The sequence below is a fragment of the Triplophysa rosa genome, linkage group LG14, assembly GCF_024868665.1.
Source record: "Triplophysa rosa linkage group LG14, Trosa_1v2, whole genome shotgun sequence".
Lineage (NCBI taxonomy): Eukaryota > Metazoa > Chordata > Actinopteri > Cypriniformes > Nemacheilidae > Triplophysa > Triplophysa rosa.
In genome coordinates this window covers 12,804,584-12,825,806 of record NC_079903.1, presented here as the reverse complement: position 1 = coordinate 12,825,806, position 21,223 = coordinate 12,804,584, and the positions used below count along the sequence as shown (strand labels likewise).

At 39.7% G+C, this 21,223-nt stretch overlaps 2 protein-coding genes across 2 annotated transcripts; both read right to left on the bottom strand.

Moving 5' to 3' along the window:
- Positions 1-90: 90 nt before the first annotated feature.
- On the bottom strand, positions 91-13,132 carry si:dkey-103g5.4 (uncharacterized). The gene is made up of 20 exons (XM_057351610.1): positions 12,892-13,132; positions 11,371-11,528; positions 10,761-10,988; positions 10,358-10,693; positions 9,743-10,117; positions 8,805-8,975; positions 8,565-8,722; positions 8,332-8,469; positions 8,022-8,169; positions 7,739-7,872; positions 6,091-6,216; positions 5,708-5,897; positions 5,350-5,490; positions 5,212-5,271; positions 4,518-4,634; positions 4,024-4,175; positions 3,841-3,927; positions 2,399-2,545; positions 850-1,011; positions 91-689 (listed from the first exon to the last, which is right to left on the bottom strand). Exons 1-20 carry the CDS (start codon positions 13,083-13,085, stop codon positions 531-533), a joined length of 3,381 nt encoding a protein of 1,126 aa, XP_057207593.1. The 5' UTR covers positions 13,086-13,132; the 3' UTR covers positions 91-530.
- Positions 13,093-20,168, bottom strand: LOC130564467 (uncharacterized). Its single transcript, XM_057350548.1, has 13 exons — positions 20,057-20,168; positions 19,745-19,968; positions 19,362-19,523; positions 17,253-17,441; positions 16,775-16,892; positions 16,569-16,691; positions 15,301-15,466; positions 15,060-15,222; positions 14,497-14,685; positions 14,253-14,427; positions 13,484-13,623; positions 13,166-13,193; positions 13,093-13,097 (listed from the first exon to the last, which is right to left on the bottom strand). Exons 1-13 carry the CDS (start codon positions 20,166-20,168, stop codon positions 13,093-13,095), a joined length of 1,794 nt encoding a protein of 597 aa, XP_057206531.1.
- Between the last annotated feature and the right edge of the window lie 1,055 nt (positions 20,169-21,223).

Here is a 21,223-nt window from a genome sequence, read left to right as displayed (position 1 = left end):
GCCCTTGTACATTCATGAATGTGAACACCAACTCAGGAGTGATCTAAAAAGAGACATAATTAAACATAAAAATGTTTTACTGGTCGTTTCTAAGCCTTGCCATTACACCAGATAAACATACTTTATTGGTCCCCGGGGGGCAGGGGGAATTCAGGCACAAAATAGCAGCAATATCAACTATAGCACAAAAACACCACAATACATAAACACGGCACAATAAAACAACAGTACAAGCAATATTGAGTACAATGACATATATGGGTATATTACAGTTATCTAGAAAACAAGATTTGGAAAATAGCATTTTGAGAAATGTTGATAGTCTTACTGTTAACAAGTAAATTTTCAGCATCTGAATTATTACTAGACTGAATATAAAAAAGTTGTTGAATCTTTTTTGTAATAAAGACTAAACCAGGGCCCAAGGATCATTATTATCCAAGACTGTAAGGCCAGTCTCGTTGAAATGCAGATTTAACACTGACAAAGGCAGTGCTGTTCAAAGTCAGACTATAATATACAGTATGGGCTCACGGAGGTGCGGAGTCATGGCTCTCAGCACCATCGTTGAGTGACAGGTCAGTGTTGAGGTGGCTGATCTCTAGGCTCTTAGAAGACTCCCTCAGGAGACTCTCGACTTGGCGGAACACTGAAGCCTCCCTGTATTTCTGCAGACGCTCAAGAACCTCCTGCGCAGAGAACACCAAGCATCCAAAATCTCACACTAACGCAATAATTACTTCTGCCACATCAATCGGATCCTGCAGCATCTGCTACATCCCTTTCAATTACTTTGCAACGACTTCTGAGGAAGTGAAGGGCAAATAGGTCAAAATAAATGAAACTTACATCCTCAGAGAAAATCCCGGGGAAGGGTTTCTGTACTCGTTCCAGCAGAAGAGCGTCAAGAGCTGTGTCAGAGCTCATACTATCTCCTGTCCTCCCATCCTTCGCACTAGGAACGCGTCCCAGTCTGGCATTGAACAGCTCATTTAGAACCACCTGTAGAACCTGGAACCAGATACTAATATTAAAGTCCCCGTGAACCGGAAGTTGCGATCGTTTTTACTTCCGTATTTTGACACATTTCCGAGTGAAATGGAATTTCTAATGAGAAAATGAGTGGTTTTCGTCTTTCTCTGCAATTTGATTGGATGTATAAAAACAGCCGTTGCATTTTGAAATGGAACTGGCAGCAGACTGACAGTTAAAGGGGAGGAGTTAACGGATGCTCCACCCAAGCCGTCTAACATATATCATTTAAAATGGATAGTCATTACAGGAAGGAAGTGCATTTTCAGATTAAACAGATTAAAGATTTTGAGGGCACACGAATTTTTAAAAGAAAATTACCCAAATTGATAAAATATTTACAATAAACGCTGCAATATTTCATGAAAAAACAGGCATTGTAATTTTTTATTTCACTGGGACTTTAAAGGGGGGATTTAACGCTGTTTCATGCATTCTGACTTCTTTACAATGTTAAACGGGCTGGCTTCTCATGCTTAACATGGTCAACTTGTCCAAAAACGAGTTGGACGTATTTCTGTGCTCGATACACTCTGCCAAGGTTCGTGTAGGTTTTGGAAAGTTTTTTTCGAACATGAAAAACTGTTACGTAACAACTTTTCTTAGTCCCTTATTGGGCAATTCTCCCGGAAAAGCACGCCCACAGCAACGCGAAAGAAATAGTCAAACTGAGTCACATGTTTTGTTGGCAATAGTTCCGCCCTCCACCCGCATGCGTCGTATGTTTTTGGAAATAACCGTACAGCTTTATCTGTCTTTTATAAAGGTGATATAAAGACTCTACGGATATTTGAAGGGTACTATACTATTCTGTAAGTACTCAAGATTAACATGAGACATGCAGAAACTGTCTGAGTTACGACCACTTTAAAGTCATTGACTGAAAACCTTGACATCCACTTTGGATCTGGTTCTCAAGTTCAACTCAATGACCCAGAATAGAAAATGTATTCATTTGGGTTTTACGGAAGGGTTTTAAGTAAAATATGAAATTGCATTGAAAGCTCATGACAATTTTTATTATCTGTTCCATTAAAGGCACAGTTCACTCAAAATGTAAAAATTCTGTATTTACCCCCAAACACTGTATTTGAAACACAAAGAAGATATTTTGAGAAATGACTCCGTGGTTTTGTGTCCATACAATGGAACTCAATAGGTGGCAATGTTTTACCAACATTCTTCAAAATATCTTCACGTGACTTCTGCAGAAGAAAAAAGGTCAAACAGGTTCGGAATGACATGAGAATAAGTAAATGTTGAATTTTCATGTTTGGGTGAACTATCCCTTTAATAAAGATTCTGTTAACAATTTGTTTCCAGGCATGGTCAAGCTGTGCTGGTTTGCAGTGTTTGCATATCACACCTTGTAGAAAGCTCTCTGGAAGGCAGGAGTTGAGTCAGTCCTCATCTGGCCAGTAGAAATGTGTGCGGCACAGTGCATCAGCAGCAGAGAGAGGCCGCCCACCGACTGCAACCTCTGGGTACGAACAAAGAGAGTTTTCTCTCCTTCCTGAAGACACAGGAGGTGATAAGTGAACAGGGGTTTGTAAGTGTGCTTAACATGAATTAATTATCACTCACCCAGTGACTGACAAATGAGAACATGTAACCTTATAGCAACCCTACTAACTGTGAGGCCACTTAAATCACAGGAGAAAAAAAAAAAAAATTTTGTGAACTACTCACAGCATTTCTTCCAAAATTCCATATTTTTTTTGTATTTATTTGCATAAAAATGGACAAATTGATCAAAATAACAAAAAAATTATGCAAATGATCATGTTTATTATTCACATTAAACTGAATACTAATGCTTTTACCTATAACAAAAGTTGAGAAAAATGAATGTTTAAAGAAATGAGTCAGATTTTTAATCACAGCTTTCATGTGTCTTGTCATGCTGTCAGTCATTCACATTGCTGTTGGGTGATTATGCCACACCTGAGGTTTGATTTTGTTAAATTCAAAAGACACTGGACTGGAATGGCCACAATACATATATTAAAGTCCCAGTGAAATTAAAAATGACGATGCCTATTTTTTCATGAAATATTGCAGCGTTTATTGTAAATAGTTTATCAACGTGGGTCATACTCTTTTTAAAATCGTGTGCCCTCGTAATCTTTAGTTAAAATCTGAAAATACACTTCCGTCCTGTAATGACTATCCATCACAAATGATGTGTGTTAGACGGCTTGGGCGGAGCATCCATTAACTCCTCCCCTTCAACGGTCAGTCTGCTGCCAGTTCCATCTCGGCTGTTTTATAAATCCAGTCAAATCTCAGAGAAAGACGAAAGTCACACCCACTATTTTTTCTCATTAGAAATTCCATTTCACTCGGAACGGCATCAAAATACGGAGGTAAAAACGATCACAAATTCCGGTTGACGGGGATTAAAGGCAAAATTGGCGTGGTCTCCATATAAGTATAATACGGTACAAATATTTTTACACAACGCATTAAAAGCTATATTTCGCAACATGCAATCGGTGGCAGTTGTTATTGGGGTCATTCAATTTATAGAAAGGATTTTACTACACAATATTTGAATATTTATTCATATATTTATATCAATATTTCATTCAATGTACTGTACTGTACACATTAAATGCATCATAAATTTTGTATTTATCTGCTGAAAACTATTTTTGTCATTTTTTGAGCACATATGCTGTACCATAAGCTAACACGCATGGATTAAAAGCCACAAAACTGCTCATTTAATTTTATGGTGTTTTTTTACAATCCCCATGGATCCCCAATGAAACAACAGGCTCTATAAATGAATACCTCTATAAATACCTGATAATAAAAGGAATTGCAGAAAGCATTGTTGTGGTAAGCATTAAAAGGGAGACTGGATGCCAACTGCAGTTTTATCGCCGGGATCTGTGATAAAAAACACAGCTGAAAACAAACTTCAGGCTCATTAATAATCTACTACAAGCCAACATAAAAGTATGTGTGCGAGAGAAAGATCGAGACCATTTGATGTGAGTGCAGATGCTGAAGAAGAAACTGTCCGTGCTGGTAGAGCAAATGCTCTCGTGGGTTAAGGGTATCAGAGCTCACTTTATTTAGCTCTCCCTCACACCTCCACTGCGCATCCAAAAAGTCCATAAAGGACTGTCTTGTACCTGATTAAAATGCATACACACACACACACACACACACACACACATTAAAATGCACTTCAACACACACACACACACACACACACACACAAACCTATCAAATACACTACATCATCTAGTGAGAATCTGTCATTGGTTAATTATTCAAATGTTTGTGTAATCAAGCCACAACACTGCCCTTAAACCCAAAAGAAATCACTAAAATTAAAGCTGTTCTAACATACAACTTATCCCCCCCTGACATGTACGTGATGGTTCTCATGGCTTTAAGTTATTTATTACTACATTAATGACTTTTGATGAGTTCAGATTGCATGTTTGTAGTGGTGATAATTGGATCCTGACCCGAGGACTGGATCTTCAGCAGGCCTCTATCTCTGGCACTGTCCCTGAGCTGCTGCTCCACTTCTTTCATCAGCTGGAACAGAGGAGATAACCCTAACAGTCTGGACCAGTCTTCCTCTGAAAATAAAACAAATATAAAACTTTAACACAGGACAGTCAGACGTTCATCAAAAGACCAAATATTTTAACATTGTGTGTCATGGCAACAAGCAGAGCATTAAGAACTAAATCAAAATGTTAAACCAACATCTTTACAACTTATTTACACATGTGAAAAAAAGTAAAACAGGAAGTGATTCTAGACCATTAAATCTTGCAAAATGGTCAATGACTAGATTTTCAGCATGCTGCTATGGGGTTTCATAAAAATTGACTTGTTTATTGCCTGTTAATCATAAACATTTACTCAGTAACTTTTACTCAATAGTCACTGACTGCAGCTGTAATGTGTCAGAGGAGAACTGGCCCTCCTGGCTGAGGCAAGTTTCTCCCAAGGTTTTTCCTCCATTTATTCATCTTTGGAGTTGTGGTTCTTTGCCATTTTAACTATTTGATTAGTCATATGGTCAATATGATCTTGACTAGATCCCCAGGGCCAAAGTTCTTCTCCCGCTCTGAGAATGTCTTCTAGGAAAGTATAAGTTTTACACACTGGTTCCATTCAAAGCTCCGAAGTTAAGTTAAACGCTCTGACCTGACAGCTTCGGGACACTGATGTGCACTGGCAGCCCGGGTTCATGGAGGGACCGGACATCTGAATTGAAGAAGAGAACATCATGTTGTGATCTAAAAGGAGGATGCCGGTAACGTCTCTGACTGAAGGCAGCTTTACCCTGGCTTTGGTTCAATGGAGATTTTCCCTGCTTTTTCTTCATATAAGAAGAGTTTGAGAGAGGAAGAGAGGCCATCAAGACATTCTGTTCACTCACAGACAGATCTTTTATTTGATCTTTAAAGGACCGAGCCGAGACACCTGCACAGCGGGGAACAAAACCACAGCACTGAAATTCTGAACATTTCAGTTTATAATGCAAATATCTTTAACAACAGACACTGATTCAGTCCACTCTCTAAAAACAGTGTCCCGGTCGAACGCTTACTTTCCTTAAAGATTTGAAAATTATTTTTAAATCACAGTACAAGACAAAAGTATCATTTCCATAAGGAAAACATTAGTGAGAAAATGGTACCAGAGCTTGGCTGTCGCTGGTTGCTGGTCGATTGACAAAGTGCTTTATTTTCCTCCAGGAGCTGAATGAGTCTTTCCAGCAGAGGAACGATTTTCTGCTGAGTCATGGCTATAACCTTCAGATGATTTTCGACACCCTTGGACTGCAGCATACCGACATCCCTATACCAAAATGTGCCAGACACCAAGGACTAGATGAAAGAGAAGAGCCATTTCAGTACACTCCCAGACATCTTAATTCATTCCCAAGCTACAGAGCGCTTCCCCTAAACAGAGCAAACACCTCTGAGGTTAACCAAGGGTATCGCTTTACAATTATCGGTCAGGGCCTGAGGTTATCAGTCGTGTACCGTGTGTTGTGAAGTCTTGCCTGCAGCGGGTTACCTGTGCGGTATCTGCGCGCAGCTGAGAGAGCTGACGGGCGCAGTGAAGAGACGAAAGAACGGCATCCAGCTCGGCTTGTTTCTGCAATAATTGCTCCCACAGTTCCCACGCTTCTGATTTCCCATCCTGCAATAATCACAAGGAGCCTGCATGTTATTCATCCCTGGCCATAATAAAGTTAATAGTTATGGAAGCGAAGCCGCATTATTGAGATAGTAATGTGTAGCAGAGACACATATCCAGATGTCAATGTATTGATTTGCTCCTCCAGCTGTTTAACGATGCTTTATGAACATATTGACCTGTCTTCAGCTCTCTATATGTTTCTGTACTATTGTTATGTTTTCATGCGCACTACAAGTCGAAAGCTTGGATACAGACTTTTAATACAGAACAATATTTTCCTCTTTTTAGAATAAAGTGATAATACCACTCAGTAAATGTAATGCTATAACTCAAATTGAGGTAGGGGAATTATATATTGACCAAGAAGTCTTGATTGAAATCAAAGCATTCTTATTTTTGAGATTCTTTAAAGTGTCCACCCTATTTCTTGATAACAGATATGGACAACCAGCAATTTCTCGAGAGGGCCACCTGAGATGGTTTCTGAACACTAGAGTTCTCATATGTGCTTAATACTTCACTGCTCTCATCGGTTAAAAATGTAAAACATGAATAAATTACATAAATATTCATTTATCGTGACCCCAATAAGATTAAATGGAGAGCAAAAAGATCTCATATTTTTCTGATGAGAAAAACACCTTAATGTATCTCTGCTATAGTTTAAAATTATTTTAGAAAGTTTGGTTTTGCTTTACTCATATTAAAACAACATTTATGATCCTGTTGGTGAAATCTCAAAAATGTAATTATGAGATTAGAAGCATAAAAATAACGAAAATAGGTCAAGTTTGTTTATCAATGTATATGATAGATATGTAGTATGATCATTTTCGAGATACAGTTTTTATTTTTAATATTGGAATTAGATATATTTTTTTTTACAGAAAAAGCACTGAAAGTTGGCTTTTTAAACATTGACCAAATTCTTTGACATGGCCTAACTCATTCATTATTAAAGATATCAAGGTTATATTTTCATAAAATATTCTTTACATTATGTAAAAAAACAGTCAATCACAAAAAATGTCTTTTCATTTCCAACCTGTATGACAGTCTTTCTTCCACAGAACACAAAAGAAGATATTTTGAAGAATGATGTTTACCTGAACAACGGTGGTACCCATTGACTTGCATTGCTTTTACTGTATGTCCATACAATACAACTGAATGGAAACCGCCGCTGTTTGGTTACAAACATTATTCAAAATATCTTCTTTTGTGCTCTGCAGAAGAAAGAAGGTCATACAGGTTTAAAATGACAAGATGTTGAGTAAATGATGACAGAAATTTCATGTTTGGGTGAACCATTCCTTTAAATTACACTGCTGAGATTTGTCAAAATACCAAATTGAGCAATCAAAAGTCAGAGGTTTCAACATAAACCCTTCTCAAACATCCCTCACCAAACATTAGAAATGAACTGAGCCATGCTATCCACACCTCTCCACGCTCAATATTTTTCTGTATGTCAACAATTGCCTTATTTGTCTGTTTGCATTTCTCAATTTCTCAAGCTGACCGGATTCTGCACTTCCTGAGCTGACAGCTGATCCTGGTCCCTCTGCAATCTCTCCATACACACACTCACTCGGTTCAGCACGGACGTCAGCTCGGTGTGCCAGAGACACTGCCGCTCCCACTCCTCCTCATCCCCTGAACACACATACACACAAACAGACGGTGAGTAATTGTCCACAGTACTTGTCTATATTTTATACACGAGGATCATGATTGCTATTTTTCGGAATCTTTAAAGCTTAACAGGCGATGCCCCAGCGGGACAGTGAGCGCAAGGGTCTCACCTCCTGTGAGAGCATGTAACACATGGGCTGGTAGGAGCAGAGATAACTCTGAGATTTGTAGAGCTTTTCTCTGGGCCTCACACTGAGCCATTTCCTGGATCTCTGCAGCAGTCTCCCTTAGCTGCCTGTCTGTGTCTATCCAGTCTATCTGTTTCTCAAACACACACAGATTCACTCAGAATGCACGGATGGTGGAAACATTTCAACCATCACGCTGACATTCTGAGAAATAAAAATAGACACTTGGTCAAAAGACTTGCATGTTAAATAGGCCACAGCGTGAGGTGTCATCGCTGTGGAGTCAACTCACACAGTCAGACTCGTGTATGGCCGAGGAGAGATAGCGTTTAACAGCTCTGTCAAAATCCCCCACCATCTCCTCTTCCCTAAGCGAATGCTGACGCCAATAACCCACCCGAACGCTGCTTTCCTTCTGGAGAGCTTCCACCTGAGGCAAACAATCTCACATTTACACACACTGTGTAAACACCCTCAAGCCATGTGAGTTTTTATGCAGCTGTAATTTGGTTCGACTTCGCTTACTATTACGCTGTCTGGGTTTTCTCCTGATGCAAGATACTGGGAAACAGTTACAGGGGCCACAGTCCGTTTCCAAACATCCAGACTGGCCCCGATAACAGGAGCCAGCACACCCGTCACGGGGTCAATCGTCTGGGCTCCCAAACGTATTGGAACCAGCCCTGAGAGCAGCAATATACAAGCGGGGTTAACAAGCACAGATTCATCTAATAGGATTTGGACGTTCCTGGTCACCCCTATTACCTTTACCATCTGCATCTTCCATAGTTCCTGCCAGAGGAACCATACAGCCTGACATCCAGTCCAGCTGTGCCCCCAGAACCGGGACGTGCAGACCAGAGCCCCCAGGGTCAGGGTACTCCAACCCTGGCAGAGCTGGCAAAGAGAGCTCAGTGCCAGGCAGTTTGATCTCCCCTATAAGTAAGTGAGAACAAACAAACCAGTAAGGCAAAAGTTTGGTTTTACATAATTAAAAAAAAAACATTTTAAAATGTAAAAACATTTTGTTTTATTTACAGTATACAACTGGAATTACAACATACTTTTAAGACATTTTATAATATCATTTTTATAACTGTTGCCAACTAAATTTCAGGGGAAATTGCTAGTCGATTTGTTGCTAAAGGTTGATACAATAAATAACGTTATATGATGTGTCATTGCATAGAATTGTATAAGTAATATAAACATTACAGATTTTTATGTCTAAATATATTAAATACATATTTAAATACATATAATTAATCAACTTAATTTCCAAAAAGCAATTATAAAATTAACATTATAAAACTGATATTTAATCCTCGTTTTGAAATTTAATGATGATGTATGCGGCTGACAAAGACGACCTCAGGAGAACGCAGCCTAAAATAGAAAAATTTTTGGTCTGAAAAAGTTGCTTAAGTCTAGTAACAAAATTGTTAAGTTTGCATCAATGAACATGAGGCGGAGTAAAATTAGGGAAATTTAATTTTCTGGTGAACTATACTTTTTCAAAAAAAAACGTGAAACCATGCTATATGTTTCAATAAGCCCCTTTGCAGAAAACCCACAGGAACCATTATATTTTGGCATGATTATCACAATTTTCTTTTCAGATAATATAATATTATTCTATATTAAAACACAATCTATAGCTCATGCTGAAAGGTGTGGTGTTGTAGCAATGGTCTCCTACTCACCCACACTACCTCCGCTTTCAGCCACACCCCTGGCCCACTCCTGCACAGCTTCGAGGCGGCTCATCAGCTGTAGAGCACATCGCTGGCTGCTCTTCCAGGCCTGCTCCAGCTCAGATGATGCAGCTGATAGTCTGTCCAAGTCCCCTTGCAGATCTGCAGCCCTTGAGCTCCACTCCTCACCGCATCCCTGCAGGACCTCCGCCAGCCGTAAGAAAGCGCCCAAAACCTGACTGTCCAACAGAGCCTGAAAACCCCCAGCGTGGGGCACCACCTTCCCTCCCCTCATGCTGCCTCCGCCGACCCGCACCATCCGGCCACTCAAGGGCTCAATGAAGGACTCGCCCAGTAGAAGCCCCCCAATGGGAATTACAGCACCTGGATGGAGAAGGTCATCGGTCAACTCTTAAAAAATTAAAGACAACACTTTTTTTTACAAAAAAAATGCACAATAGAAAAAGAACCCCCTCCTTCTAATACCATCTGCAACAGGTTCACAAACACGCTGAGTAGTTTTTTCACAGGATTAGAAAAGATTTTAATGGTTTACAAAGATTAACAACATTTATCCACAGAGTAACGTCAAATCACTATGAAGCCCATTTTCAGTTTACTAACCTGTAAGTGGATCAAGACTGACCCCCGTTATGAGCACCAAGTTGCCAGTATGTGGGTTCAGCATGGGACAGCCAACCTGAATGGGCTGCAGCATGCGTGAGAACGGGCACGTGTGCACGCCACCCAAAGGATAAACCAGTCCTGTTCGTGGGTGAATGGTGACTGCCAGAACAGGGACCAACACCCCAGAATCATAATCGCACATAAGTCCGCCAAGCACCAGCCTCTGACCCGAACGAAGCCCCCGTAGCTTCGAAGCGCCATGGATTTCAGCATGGCGTGACGGAGGATATGGAATAAAAGGTAGAAGTGGCGTTTCCCATTTCCCCACCTCACCTAAACAGAGACAGACTGCTTAAAGACTCAATCATTTGATTAGGACTTTGGTAAAGTCATGACTCACCTACGCAAACATCGGCTGTGAAGACAAGGGTGGAGGTAACTGGATCAAAGCCCACGTTCCCCACCACGGGCAGCAGTGTGCCGGTCTGGGGGTGAAGGAAGAAGTCGGAGGGCACGGGCATGCTGTGCCCACTGGCTAGTAACATATGGGCATTGGAGTTGGGCTGAATAAGGCCTGTGAGGGGGTCTACATGAACAGCATCACAAGCTCTAACAGACCCATCAGGAGCTGAGGAAGGATAAAGAGTGAAATCTTTCTGTGTTTCTGCAAACTTGAATCAATCAGTCATGCCACAGACGTGCCAAATTGAGCTACACAAGCTATTTATCAGGATTTGAGTGTCAAACATGTGTGCAATGTTGTGAAATAGCCCCACCCAGTGGTTTCGCTCCTCCTGTCAAATTTTACCACTAATTCCTATTAAAATCCACAAGGTGGCAAGATTGTACAGTTATTAGGGCACTGAACTTCAATACAAACAGAAATCATTAGATTAAATCCGTTATTATCTTTAAGTACTTTCTGACCATATAATAAATAAAAATGAGGTCGGAAGGTAAAGTTTACACTATTTCTTATGTCTGTATACTGTATTTGGTAATGGTCTCACCGATGATGTCGTCTCTACTGAGGACTGATCCAGTGGCAGGACATAACAGCTGTGATCCAGTGCTTTCTTTAAACACCACCCAGGCCCCCTGCCTCTGGCTCTCCACTGATACCATCTCAGACATCTCATCTGCCAGCACAGCCACTCGCTCTTGAACACTGCAATGTACAGAAAACAGGTTATCAGTCACTAGTAAGGCATAGACACATTCAGAGTTATTTACTGTATTACTACTGTAGCCACAATTTGTGTGTGCGTAAATCCAAGTCATTTTTGTGATTTACTTTTTTAAATAAAATCCTTCCATGTAATATAATGAATATTCTGTCAAAATATAACTTTGATATTTTTAATATTGACTATTTTTAATATTGAGAAAGGACATGTCAAAGATGGAAATCAATGCTTAGGGAGCCAAATTAATTTCTACTTTTTTTGCAAAATATTGAATAATTTCAGTAATTTCATAATTTAAATGAAAATTTGAGTACTGTATCTAGATCTAGGGCATCCAGCGATACATAATACAGTATATGTCTACATACTGTGCATATTAATTTTGTATATATAAACTAGGTCTGTCACACGATTAATTGCAATTAATCGCATCCAGCATAAAAGTTTGTGCTTACATAATACATGTCTGTGTACTGTGCATATCAATTTTGTATTTATAAAAACATACACATACACGCAAATATTTAAGAAAATATAAAGTATATAAATGTACACATTTATATACATTTATATATAACCGCGATTAATCGTTTGACAGCCCTTTTACAAACACATACGTAATGTATATAATTAAAAATATATATGAAAAAAAGTAAATATATGCATATGTATATGCAAATATTTCCTAAATATATACATGTACGTGTATGTTTTTTATAAACACAAAATAAATATGCACCGTGCACAGGCATTTATTTTGTAAACACAAACTTTTATTCTGGATGCGATCAATCGAGATTAATCATTTAACAGCCTAATATTTATAATAAACACCCCTTTCACATTTTTCATATCCTTTTTATGACTCTGATTAATTCAATACGCTGATTCTCATCATTAGATTATGTGACGTTAGCCTGGATTTTATAGACAGGGTCACATATTTCAAATACTCAGTGGCAAATAATAAAGTTTGATAAAGTTTTTGAAATATACTGTATAAAGATATTAAGGATTTGATAGTAATTTCAATAAATGTAGGTTGGGTTTGAGATGTTTTGAGTAGGCCTATCTTTTTTATCTTGGCCTCTGATGTAGAAATATAGATTTTACGTTTCTCAGCCATTTTTACGATTTTGCTGCAACATTGACAAGCATGTGAAAGTGATAGAACAAGAAAGACTGTTAACAGACTGAGATTATTATCTTTACAGTCTTATTGTGGCATTTTATCTAAAGGAATATGTGATTTGGCAGACCCCAAAGGGAAAAAAAATAGGTGTACCATGGTTAGGGAAGAAAATCATATCTTCTGAAACTAAAATGACACAATATCACACATACTGTTGTTTAATACGGTCATCCCAGAGTGATTCCTGGCCCTCAGCGAGAAGTATCAATAGTCTTAAACACTCCCTCAATCTCGCTCTGAAGTTCTTCTGCATGGTCTGCTGCACTCTCATCTCCACCCTCAGTATCTGAATCTGACTGTCCAACAGCTGGACCAGCTGATTCCCCAGCGCTCTTCTCCTGACCATCTCCTGCTCAACCTGTCTCTCAAGGCCTTCGGATTTCCCCCCTAACATCCTTAGGCCAGGGTGGAGCTCTCTCAACTTACCCATCACCCCCTGATAGAGCAGCTTCACCTATAGACAGTGGGAGAACACATTTCACTCAATGGAGCAGACTGACAAAGAAATTATATTCTTACAACTCACTGTACAACTCAATCCTGAACATTGCCCGAGGGAAGTAACAGTTCTACTGTTCTCGACATAGTGTGATACTCAAGAGTGCAACAGGAGAGAATGTTAATTACAGTCTAACATCTCCATATAATGCTATTCAATACAGGTGAATATGTTTGTACTTTATGAGGGTGACATCTGAAGCTTTGAGGGGCGGGAGGTGGGCTGTTGTTCTCATGGAGTCTCACCTCTCCTCTGAGCTGCCCGAGACGCGCCGTGACGGACACGCTGTGCTTGAGCAGGATGTCGTAAAACGTGCTGGAACTGAAGGCTTCCAGATCCACTTGCTCTTCATAGTCCCAGAACTCACTTGACACCAGAGCTACCGCTGTGGGCAAAGTAGAGCGTGTGGGAATTCTAGCTAATACAATACTAGAGGAAAGTCAACGATGTCACTAGTCATAACTCATCTGACAATCACTGCGGTGCAATTTTTGGTAACAGTGTCTGATGGAGTCTACAGATCTAACACCTAGACAAAGTACTGACAAAATGTCAGGGATTCCCTAAAACATACAAGACGTAAAGGCTAAATGTTTTAGGTTACGTTATCTGTGACTCATTTAGCCTGAATTCACGGTTCTCTTGAAAGCAGATAAGCCATATTGGATACAGTTTTTACACTCTTGGTCAGAATAATTGTCAACTTTGTGAAGTATGAGCAAAGAAGTCTATTTCATAAAGTGGTGTCCCTCATTTTCAATTGTTTTACTTGAATAAAACCTTTTTTGTGAATTTTTGTTAACAAAGGATCAAAAAGATAAACAATGCACAGCCTTCCTTGCTAATACTTAGCAAGGTTTCTAAATTTTGACCAGGACTGTACTTTGTAATGCACAGTCTGTGCTTCCGCGTCCGGTGTGCGACCCCCTTATAGGGTCAAAGGAGTGTGTGCAATGAGCAGCACACTATAGCAATAACACAAGATTTCCCTAAGTTTGTAGTGTTTGTGTTTACCTCTCTCCACAGAACCCTCCGTCAAGCCCACCTGCAGGTTTCTATGCGTTTTTTTCACAGCCACCACCCTGGATCCCTTAGATGAATAATCGTCCATGTTGTACCCGAGTTGCAGATCACGATAAGTGGCTTGAGCTGCCAGTTTTTCGGGCCAGCCGTATTCTCTGAACAAGATCTGTGAGAAGACAGTGTTCAGTCATTTCAATAACCCTTGTGCACCGCGCTTCATTTTTGTATCACATACCAATATTGTGACACACAGGCACAAGACTAGCACAGCTCCAACTAGAAGTCCACCAATCATTGGCCAATCAGGACGAAGCAGCAGTTGGCGCCTCAGAGCGATGCCCATGCGAGTCAAATGATGTGGGTCAGACGGAAAGAAGGGCCCAGAGTCATAGCATTCTCCTCCAGGGGGCACAACCCTCACATACTGAATGAACCAAACAAGAACATGTACCAATAAATACACAACAGAAAGCTTAACCAAATGTTTTCATTATTTTGACGTGAGTGGTTGCCAAAGTTGCTAGGGAATGGGTTTTAGTGTGCTCCTATGTGGTTGCTAAGGTATTGCTATAGGTGGATGGAGAACGATCATAAAGTCAAAATAGACAACCCGTTAGTCTACATAATTTTCTGGCAGCCAGATATTGCTTGGGTCTCACCTTTTATGCACCTTTAATAGTGTAAGGTGATTTTTTTATTGTCCACCAAGAATAGATTGCCTTAGCAAGCACCACTAATGATCTGACAGAAAATGAACTTTATGGAGTCTGTAATTAGAGATACTAAAGATTTTAATACCATGTGTCTATGGTGGTGGCTGCTGAGTTTAAAGACATAAACCCCAGGCTCATTGAAACTCATGGAGAATAGGGAATGGACAGATTTGGGCAGTTTCTGGTCCTGTGCCAGTAATCTCAAAGGTCCCCAGTCAAAATCAGCATTAGTGTTATATAAGCTGTCTCTGTAAAAAAGAAAACAGTGACAATGGGGGACAGTAAAGATGAACAATGAAATAAATCACACGACAGCATGCGCTTACATGTCATACTGAGGGAAGTGTTGTTGAGTCACAGTAAAGAGAAGAATGTCTCCTGGATGCAGACATGCTGTTGGGTTCAAGACTCCTCCTGGCTGCCTGTCTGACGAAATTAATGATGATTCGAGGGACCAGTGAGAGCTCCATTCTTCTTCTTTGTCTTCAATACCTTAAAAAAAATCATTTTAATAAAATGCATACAGCATCTTGAGCTTTTTTCACACAGGCATGCAGCAAAAGATTTTTTGTATGCATCAAATCAGTTTGTTTATATTAAAATAAATAAACAAATGGCGTAGAGTTTTAACAAACATAAAATGTGCAGTATTGTCTGGGATGTGTCTGAATATTCTCTTTTTTTCATATAAAAGTATATTTACTGTGTAAGCATTTATTTAGTCACTAGTCAGTAAGTAAACAGATCTGTAGTTTTGGATATGTAAATGCAAGAACTGTACAATGTTTCTGTTAAAACTGCTATACAATGTACATATTTTTCTTCAGATCTGAACTTGAAGGGATACTTCACCCAAAATGAACATTCTGTCATCATTTACTCGCCCTCTAGTTGTTCCAAATGTGACCCTGGACAACAAAACCAGTCTTAAGTAGCACGGGAATATTTTTAGTAATTGGCTAAAATACATGGTATGGGTAAAAATTTACGATTTTTCTTTTTGCCAAAAATCATTAGGATATTAAGTAAAGATCATGTTCCATGAAGATATTTTATGAATTTCCTACTGTATATGTATAAAAACTTTATTTTTGTGAGTGGATGGCCTGCTACAGTGCCTCAGATGAACAACTTCAAAGGCGATTTTCTCAATGTTTAGATTTTTTTGCACCCTCAGATTCCAGCTTTGTAAATAGTTGTTGTTCCGCCAGATAGTGTCCTATCCTGACAAACCATATATCAATAGAAAGCTTATTTCTTCAGCTTTCAGATGATGTAAAAATCTCAATTTCGAAAAATTGACCCTTAAGACTGGTTTTGTCGTCCTGGGTCACAAATCTGTATTCTTCCAAATATCTTTCTTTGTGTTTGACAGAACAAAGAAATTCATACAGGTTTGGAACAACTAGAGGGTGATTGATGATGAAATTTTTTGGGGGTGTAGTATCCCTTTAAATGTAATGTATCCTGCAGAATTTAAAATTAAATGATTGTAATAGATTCAAGATTCAAACAGTTTCAAAGATTGGTAAACCAAATGAGATTCACGTCCATTGTGACCAAAGCCTTATACAGCACCCTGAGTATATGTTACCTCTGTCCTCAACATTGCGTGTATCTGGGAGCTCAAAAGGGCTGTTGGTGTCTTGGCTGTGAGCCAAAATCAACTTTCGGACCTCCACAGGGACAGAACTGTGCAGACCAAAGAAGTCCGCCTCTGAACAACAGCAAACAGAGGTCAGGCTGTTGATAAAGCGCAGTCACTAAACCTTCTCTTCTTTCCTGTCTCTGACCACTCACCCCCTGTCTGCACTGTGTACACAGGCCTGGAGAAGTTAAGTTGCGTGTTGCACTCCAAGTTCCCATGGGAGTCCCAGCGTTTAAAAGCGTTCTCCAGCACGCTTCCAGACATGCTCACCTTTAAAGAACACACGGGTGCGTTAGGGACAAATAGGTCAAAGTGATATCTTACCACTGTTTGTGCTAAACTCTCACTTGTGTCCCAAATGGGGCCGTATTACACTCTCGATATCCTGCACCCTCACATTGTGTACTTTCTTAAAAAGCTGTCTACCCATACTGTGTTTCTTTTCTTTTATAATAGTTGACTGTCCTATGGATTATGATATTCATTTGATGGGTCAAACCAGATCAATTGCGGATGTTGAGGATGTGTACACTGACTCTTACTATCGCATGCAGGCGATATTGATATGAGGTGTCATCATGGGTGGTGCCCACATAGTAAAACCAAAGCATGACATAAATGAGGTCTGACCTGTTGATTTGATTCTGTGTAAAGCAGGTACAGGCTTTCGGTGCAAACCACCTGCAGAACTGGATTCTGTGTGTTCCGGCACCAGCCCACACAGTCAATCCTGTCCTGTTCGGGCCCGGACAGGCCCTTGCACAAACACAGGCCCAAGGAGCCATCGTAGCCCTCATACAGCTCAGGGGATGAACATACCTGGAGATACAGTATACAACACATGCCATGCGATGCATGGGGTCTACTGCATCATTGCCCCGTGACCAATTGATGGGTAGAGGAGAAAGATCATGTTTAGTGGTAAACGTGACTTGCAGGTCAACATAAAGAAAAACATGCATTGGACTTCCTACATGAGCAAACTAGTGAGTTTTGTCACGTGCCATTCATAACATTTTCATTCAAAACATATCAGAGTCTGGGTTCCTTTTTTTAACTCTGTAGGTTTCTTTCTGTGCTTGGATTGCTCTTCAAATAATTAGACCAAATTAATATTGGATGGGTTGGGTTGGATGTTGTCAGAGAATGTTCTCAGCAGAGCTCTGGGAGTGAGAGACCCTGACACGGAAGTGTAGTTGCATCAAGCTCGTTTATTTCCTCAAAAGAAGCATGTTATATAGAGTTCAACAGAGCACACAGGAACCGTTCTCAAGCAATCAAATGTCTGGGTTTCATCTTACAGCTAAATAAGGCAATGACAGCATTGCTGTATGTGCTTGAGACTTATGCACCAGATATAATGCTTAAAAGGACATATCAAACTCAGTGACCCTTAAGGGCCCTTGCCTATATTCATTAGTGCGGAGAACTAAATAATCTGACAATCAGTATGTCATTTTTAAAGTGTAAACAGAGCGCCTGGCTGTATGAATGATGGCCAAGGGTTAAATTCGGCAAATTCCGGTGAAATCACAAAATACAATGTAACAGTTTCAACCCACAAATATGCATTAGCAATTTGCATGTTTTATCATATGTTTTCACTACATGAGCCCATTCAGGATATGTAGGCTATGTAAACAGACAGCATGATTGTTTTCGTTGATATATGAATGCAGTACACAGAAAACGCCAAGGTCATGGGTTCGATCCCAGGGATTGCACATATTCTGATACGAATGTATAGTATAATGCAATGTAAATCGCTTCAGATAAAAGCGTCTACCAAATGCGTAATTTTGCAAACGAAGCCTTTTGCGCTACTAGATATTTTGAAGCACTTACGAGAGATGTAGACATGGGTTCAGCATGCATGCTGCAGACGTCTTGAACTCGAGTCGAAGGCGTGCATTCGTACAAATTGCGCTATATTTACAGTTTTAATAATCGAGTTAATGTTTTAACGTTTAATGGTAAAACATGTTTTAAGATAAGTTACTCAAATGTAAGAGGTAAATAGTATTTTTATAAAGAGCACTAAAACCATAAGACAAAAATGGTAAGTTCATCTTTCTCTGATAATTTAAAAAGTGTTTTAATGCTAAACATCTCATTCTCATTTTAGCCCATTTTTATTCCAGCTCTCATAACAATATTTTGCCTTTAGAGCTCAAGCGTCATAGCCGAGGATTTATCTACTCTGTCAGCAACATATTTCGAGTTTCGACATCGCGAATGCATGTGACGTCACTGCCTAAGGCATTAGCTCGCGCCCGTGCGTATTTTTTCCTCTTATTTACTAAAAGGTGAAGGTGAGCTTTTACCAGCTCTCTGGCGCTTTCGACATCTGACTCACTCTGTCAATCCTGTCAATGTATGAACTGTATACGTAAATAGGGCTGTGTCCGAAATAGCCCCCTATACCCTAAAATAGTGGGTATATTTGAGGGGACATCCATATTTAGTAGCGTCCAAATTCACTCACTCATTTCATTCACTCCTTTAAGTGGACTATAGTGAACTAAGGGAATAGTGAATGAGGGTATAGGTATTAAAGTATTTTATATTTCTGTTTGTAAGTACAAATTATTTTTGATTGATTTTGATTTATTTTGTCATTTTATTTGATTATTTTATTCCCTTTTAACTTTGGGGCAAGAGCCTAATCTTGACTAAGTCACTAGAATCACCTCCAGATTTGAGAGATCCTCACTTCCAAAATTCCTATCCAACACTCACCTGTTCAGAACAATACTGCTTCCATTGCTTGTGGTCTAGACACTCCCCATGCTGGTTGCGTGCTCTTCCGTCTTTACAGATCTCATAGACTTTCAACACACAAGCCTCCCCTTTCATTTTAGGTTGATATCCCAAAGTGCAGGGACACTGCCCATCACTGGCCTACGGTCAGAAAAGGTGACAGCGCCGAGAGACAATAAATCCTGGTGTTGACTCATCTCCCTAGTGAGCAGTAACTGATGAAAAGATCACTCGGCAGTCAGGGAGAGCAGAGCAGATCTGGTAACCAGACTTTCACTGAACTGAAACGTGAGAGTCTGTTTGAGCAGATTTAGCTACAGACACATGGAAACACATATTAACAATATTAATGCACAGCTTACCTGAAAGACCTGTCCCTCTCGCAAACATATACAGCTGTCCTGTCCTGACAGAGGTTGGTGTGACCAGGGCCCACAGGGAACGCAGTTGCTCAGACCTTCTCTAGGTCCATAGTGATGTGGTGGACAGCTGATACAGCCGTTTACTGATGTGGCCCAAAAACTTGGCCCAAATGTTCCTCTTGGACATGGAACTGGACCCTCGCCTTCCTCTGGGCAGTAAAAACCTTTAACAATGCACAAATCCGGATCACTCTTTAAATGGCTAATCTTGGTCATTTTTCAAAATTATTGTGTCCCAAAAATCCAAGTTACCTGGTTTGCAGGAAGATCTTCCAGGTAATCCAAAAGCAGTTTCCAGTTTTTGGGTGCAAATCCAGAAAAGTATGGTAAGCCAGAGGAAACTAACACTCAACATGCACGTCATTTTACTTTGCAGGGCTCGGAGACTGCTACAAGGCATTCAGGAAGCTCTTTCACTGCCATGCTGAATGATTCATGACCGTTCTAGAGATGAGGTATCGCACATGCCAATAGGTAGAGATGCAACCTGATGCCAACAGTTCAGATTACACGCAGTTGTGGATCACAGTGAAACCACGAAACTGATTAATGATTTTAGCTGTGGTTTAGACGTCATTCAACACATCCTCGATTCAGTCGATTATTACAGTTTTTTTAGTCAAAGTCTGCAAGTGTACTTCTAGATTGCTTTGGCAAGAAAAGGGAACATTTTTGACATTCTGTATTCATACAAACCCGGTACACTCAAACAACAAGTCTTGTTTTTTATATCAGTTCACATTCCCATGATGCACCTTGTAGACGAGAAGCCCTTGAACAGCCTAGTAAACAGGTTGCAATATCTAGGTTAAAGTTGAATCTTTGCATGCAGAGCTCAAAAGGGCTCTATAAACAAATGCGAATGGATTTAAATACTTACATAAGCAATCTTGTAGAACTCTTTGAACTGTGAATCAAGTGTTGACCTCGTAAATAGGCCAATATCTGAAGTGAAACACCGAATATTTAAAAAAAACATAAGCTGCACTGCATTTGCAGACAATATGTATTGGTTATGATTACTGAAGCATTTTTTATTAACTCAATAGTCCTAAACTCTGAATTACTTCCAGTCAAGTGTTTGGACTATGACCTCAAAGTCACATTTTCATTATGCAACAAAATTGTCACATTTCACATACTTTTAGCCCTTCATGACAGTGAACTGAAATGTCTGCAGAGCAATGTTACAGAGGAATCGTGATAAAATTAATAAACGATTACATTAATTATAAATAAACACATTTGAATTCAACCTTAAAACATGTTTCAATTCCAAGTATAGAGACTTGTCATGAAAGACCATTACTTGTCTGTGTTTGTTTAGCAGTGTTTGCTGGCAGTAAGGCCAAGGACATGACAGAAACAAATAGTCAAAGTAATTCACTGGTGAAACAAGTAAGGTTGAAAACAAGTGGA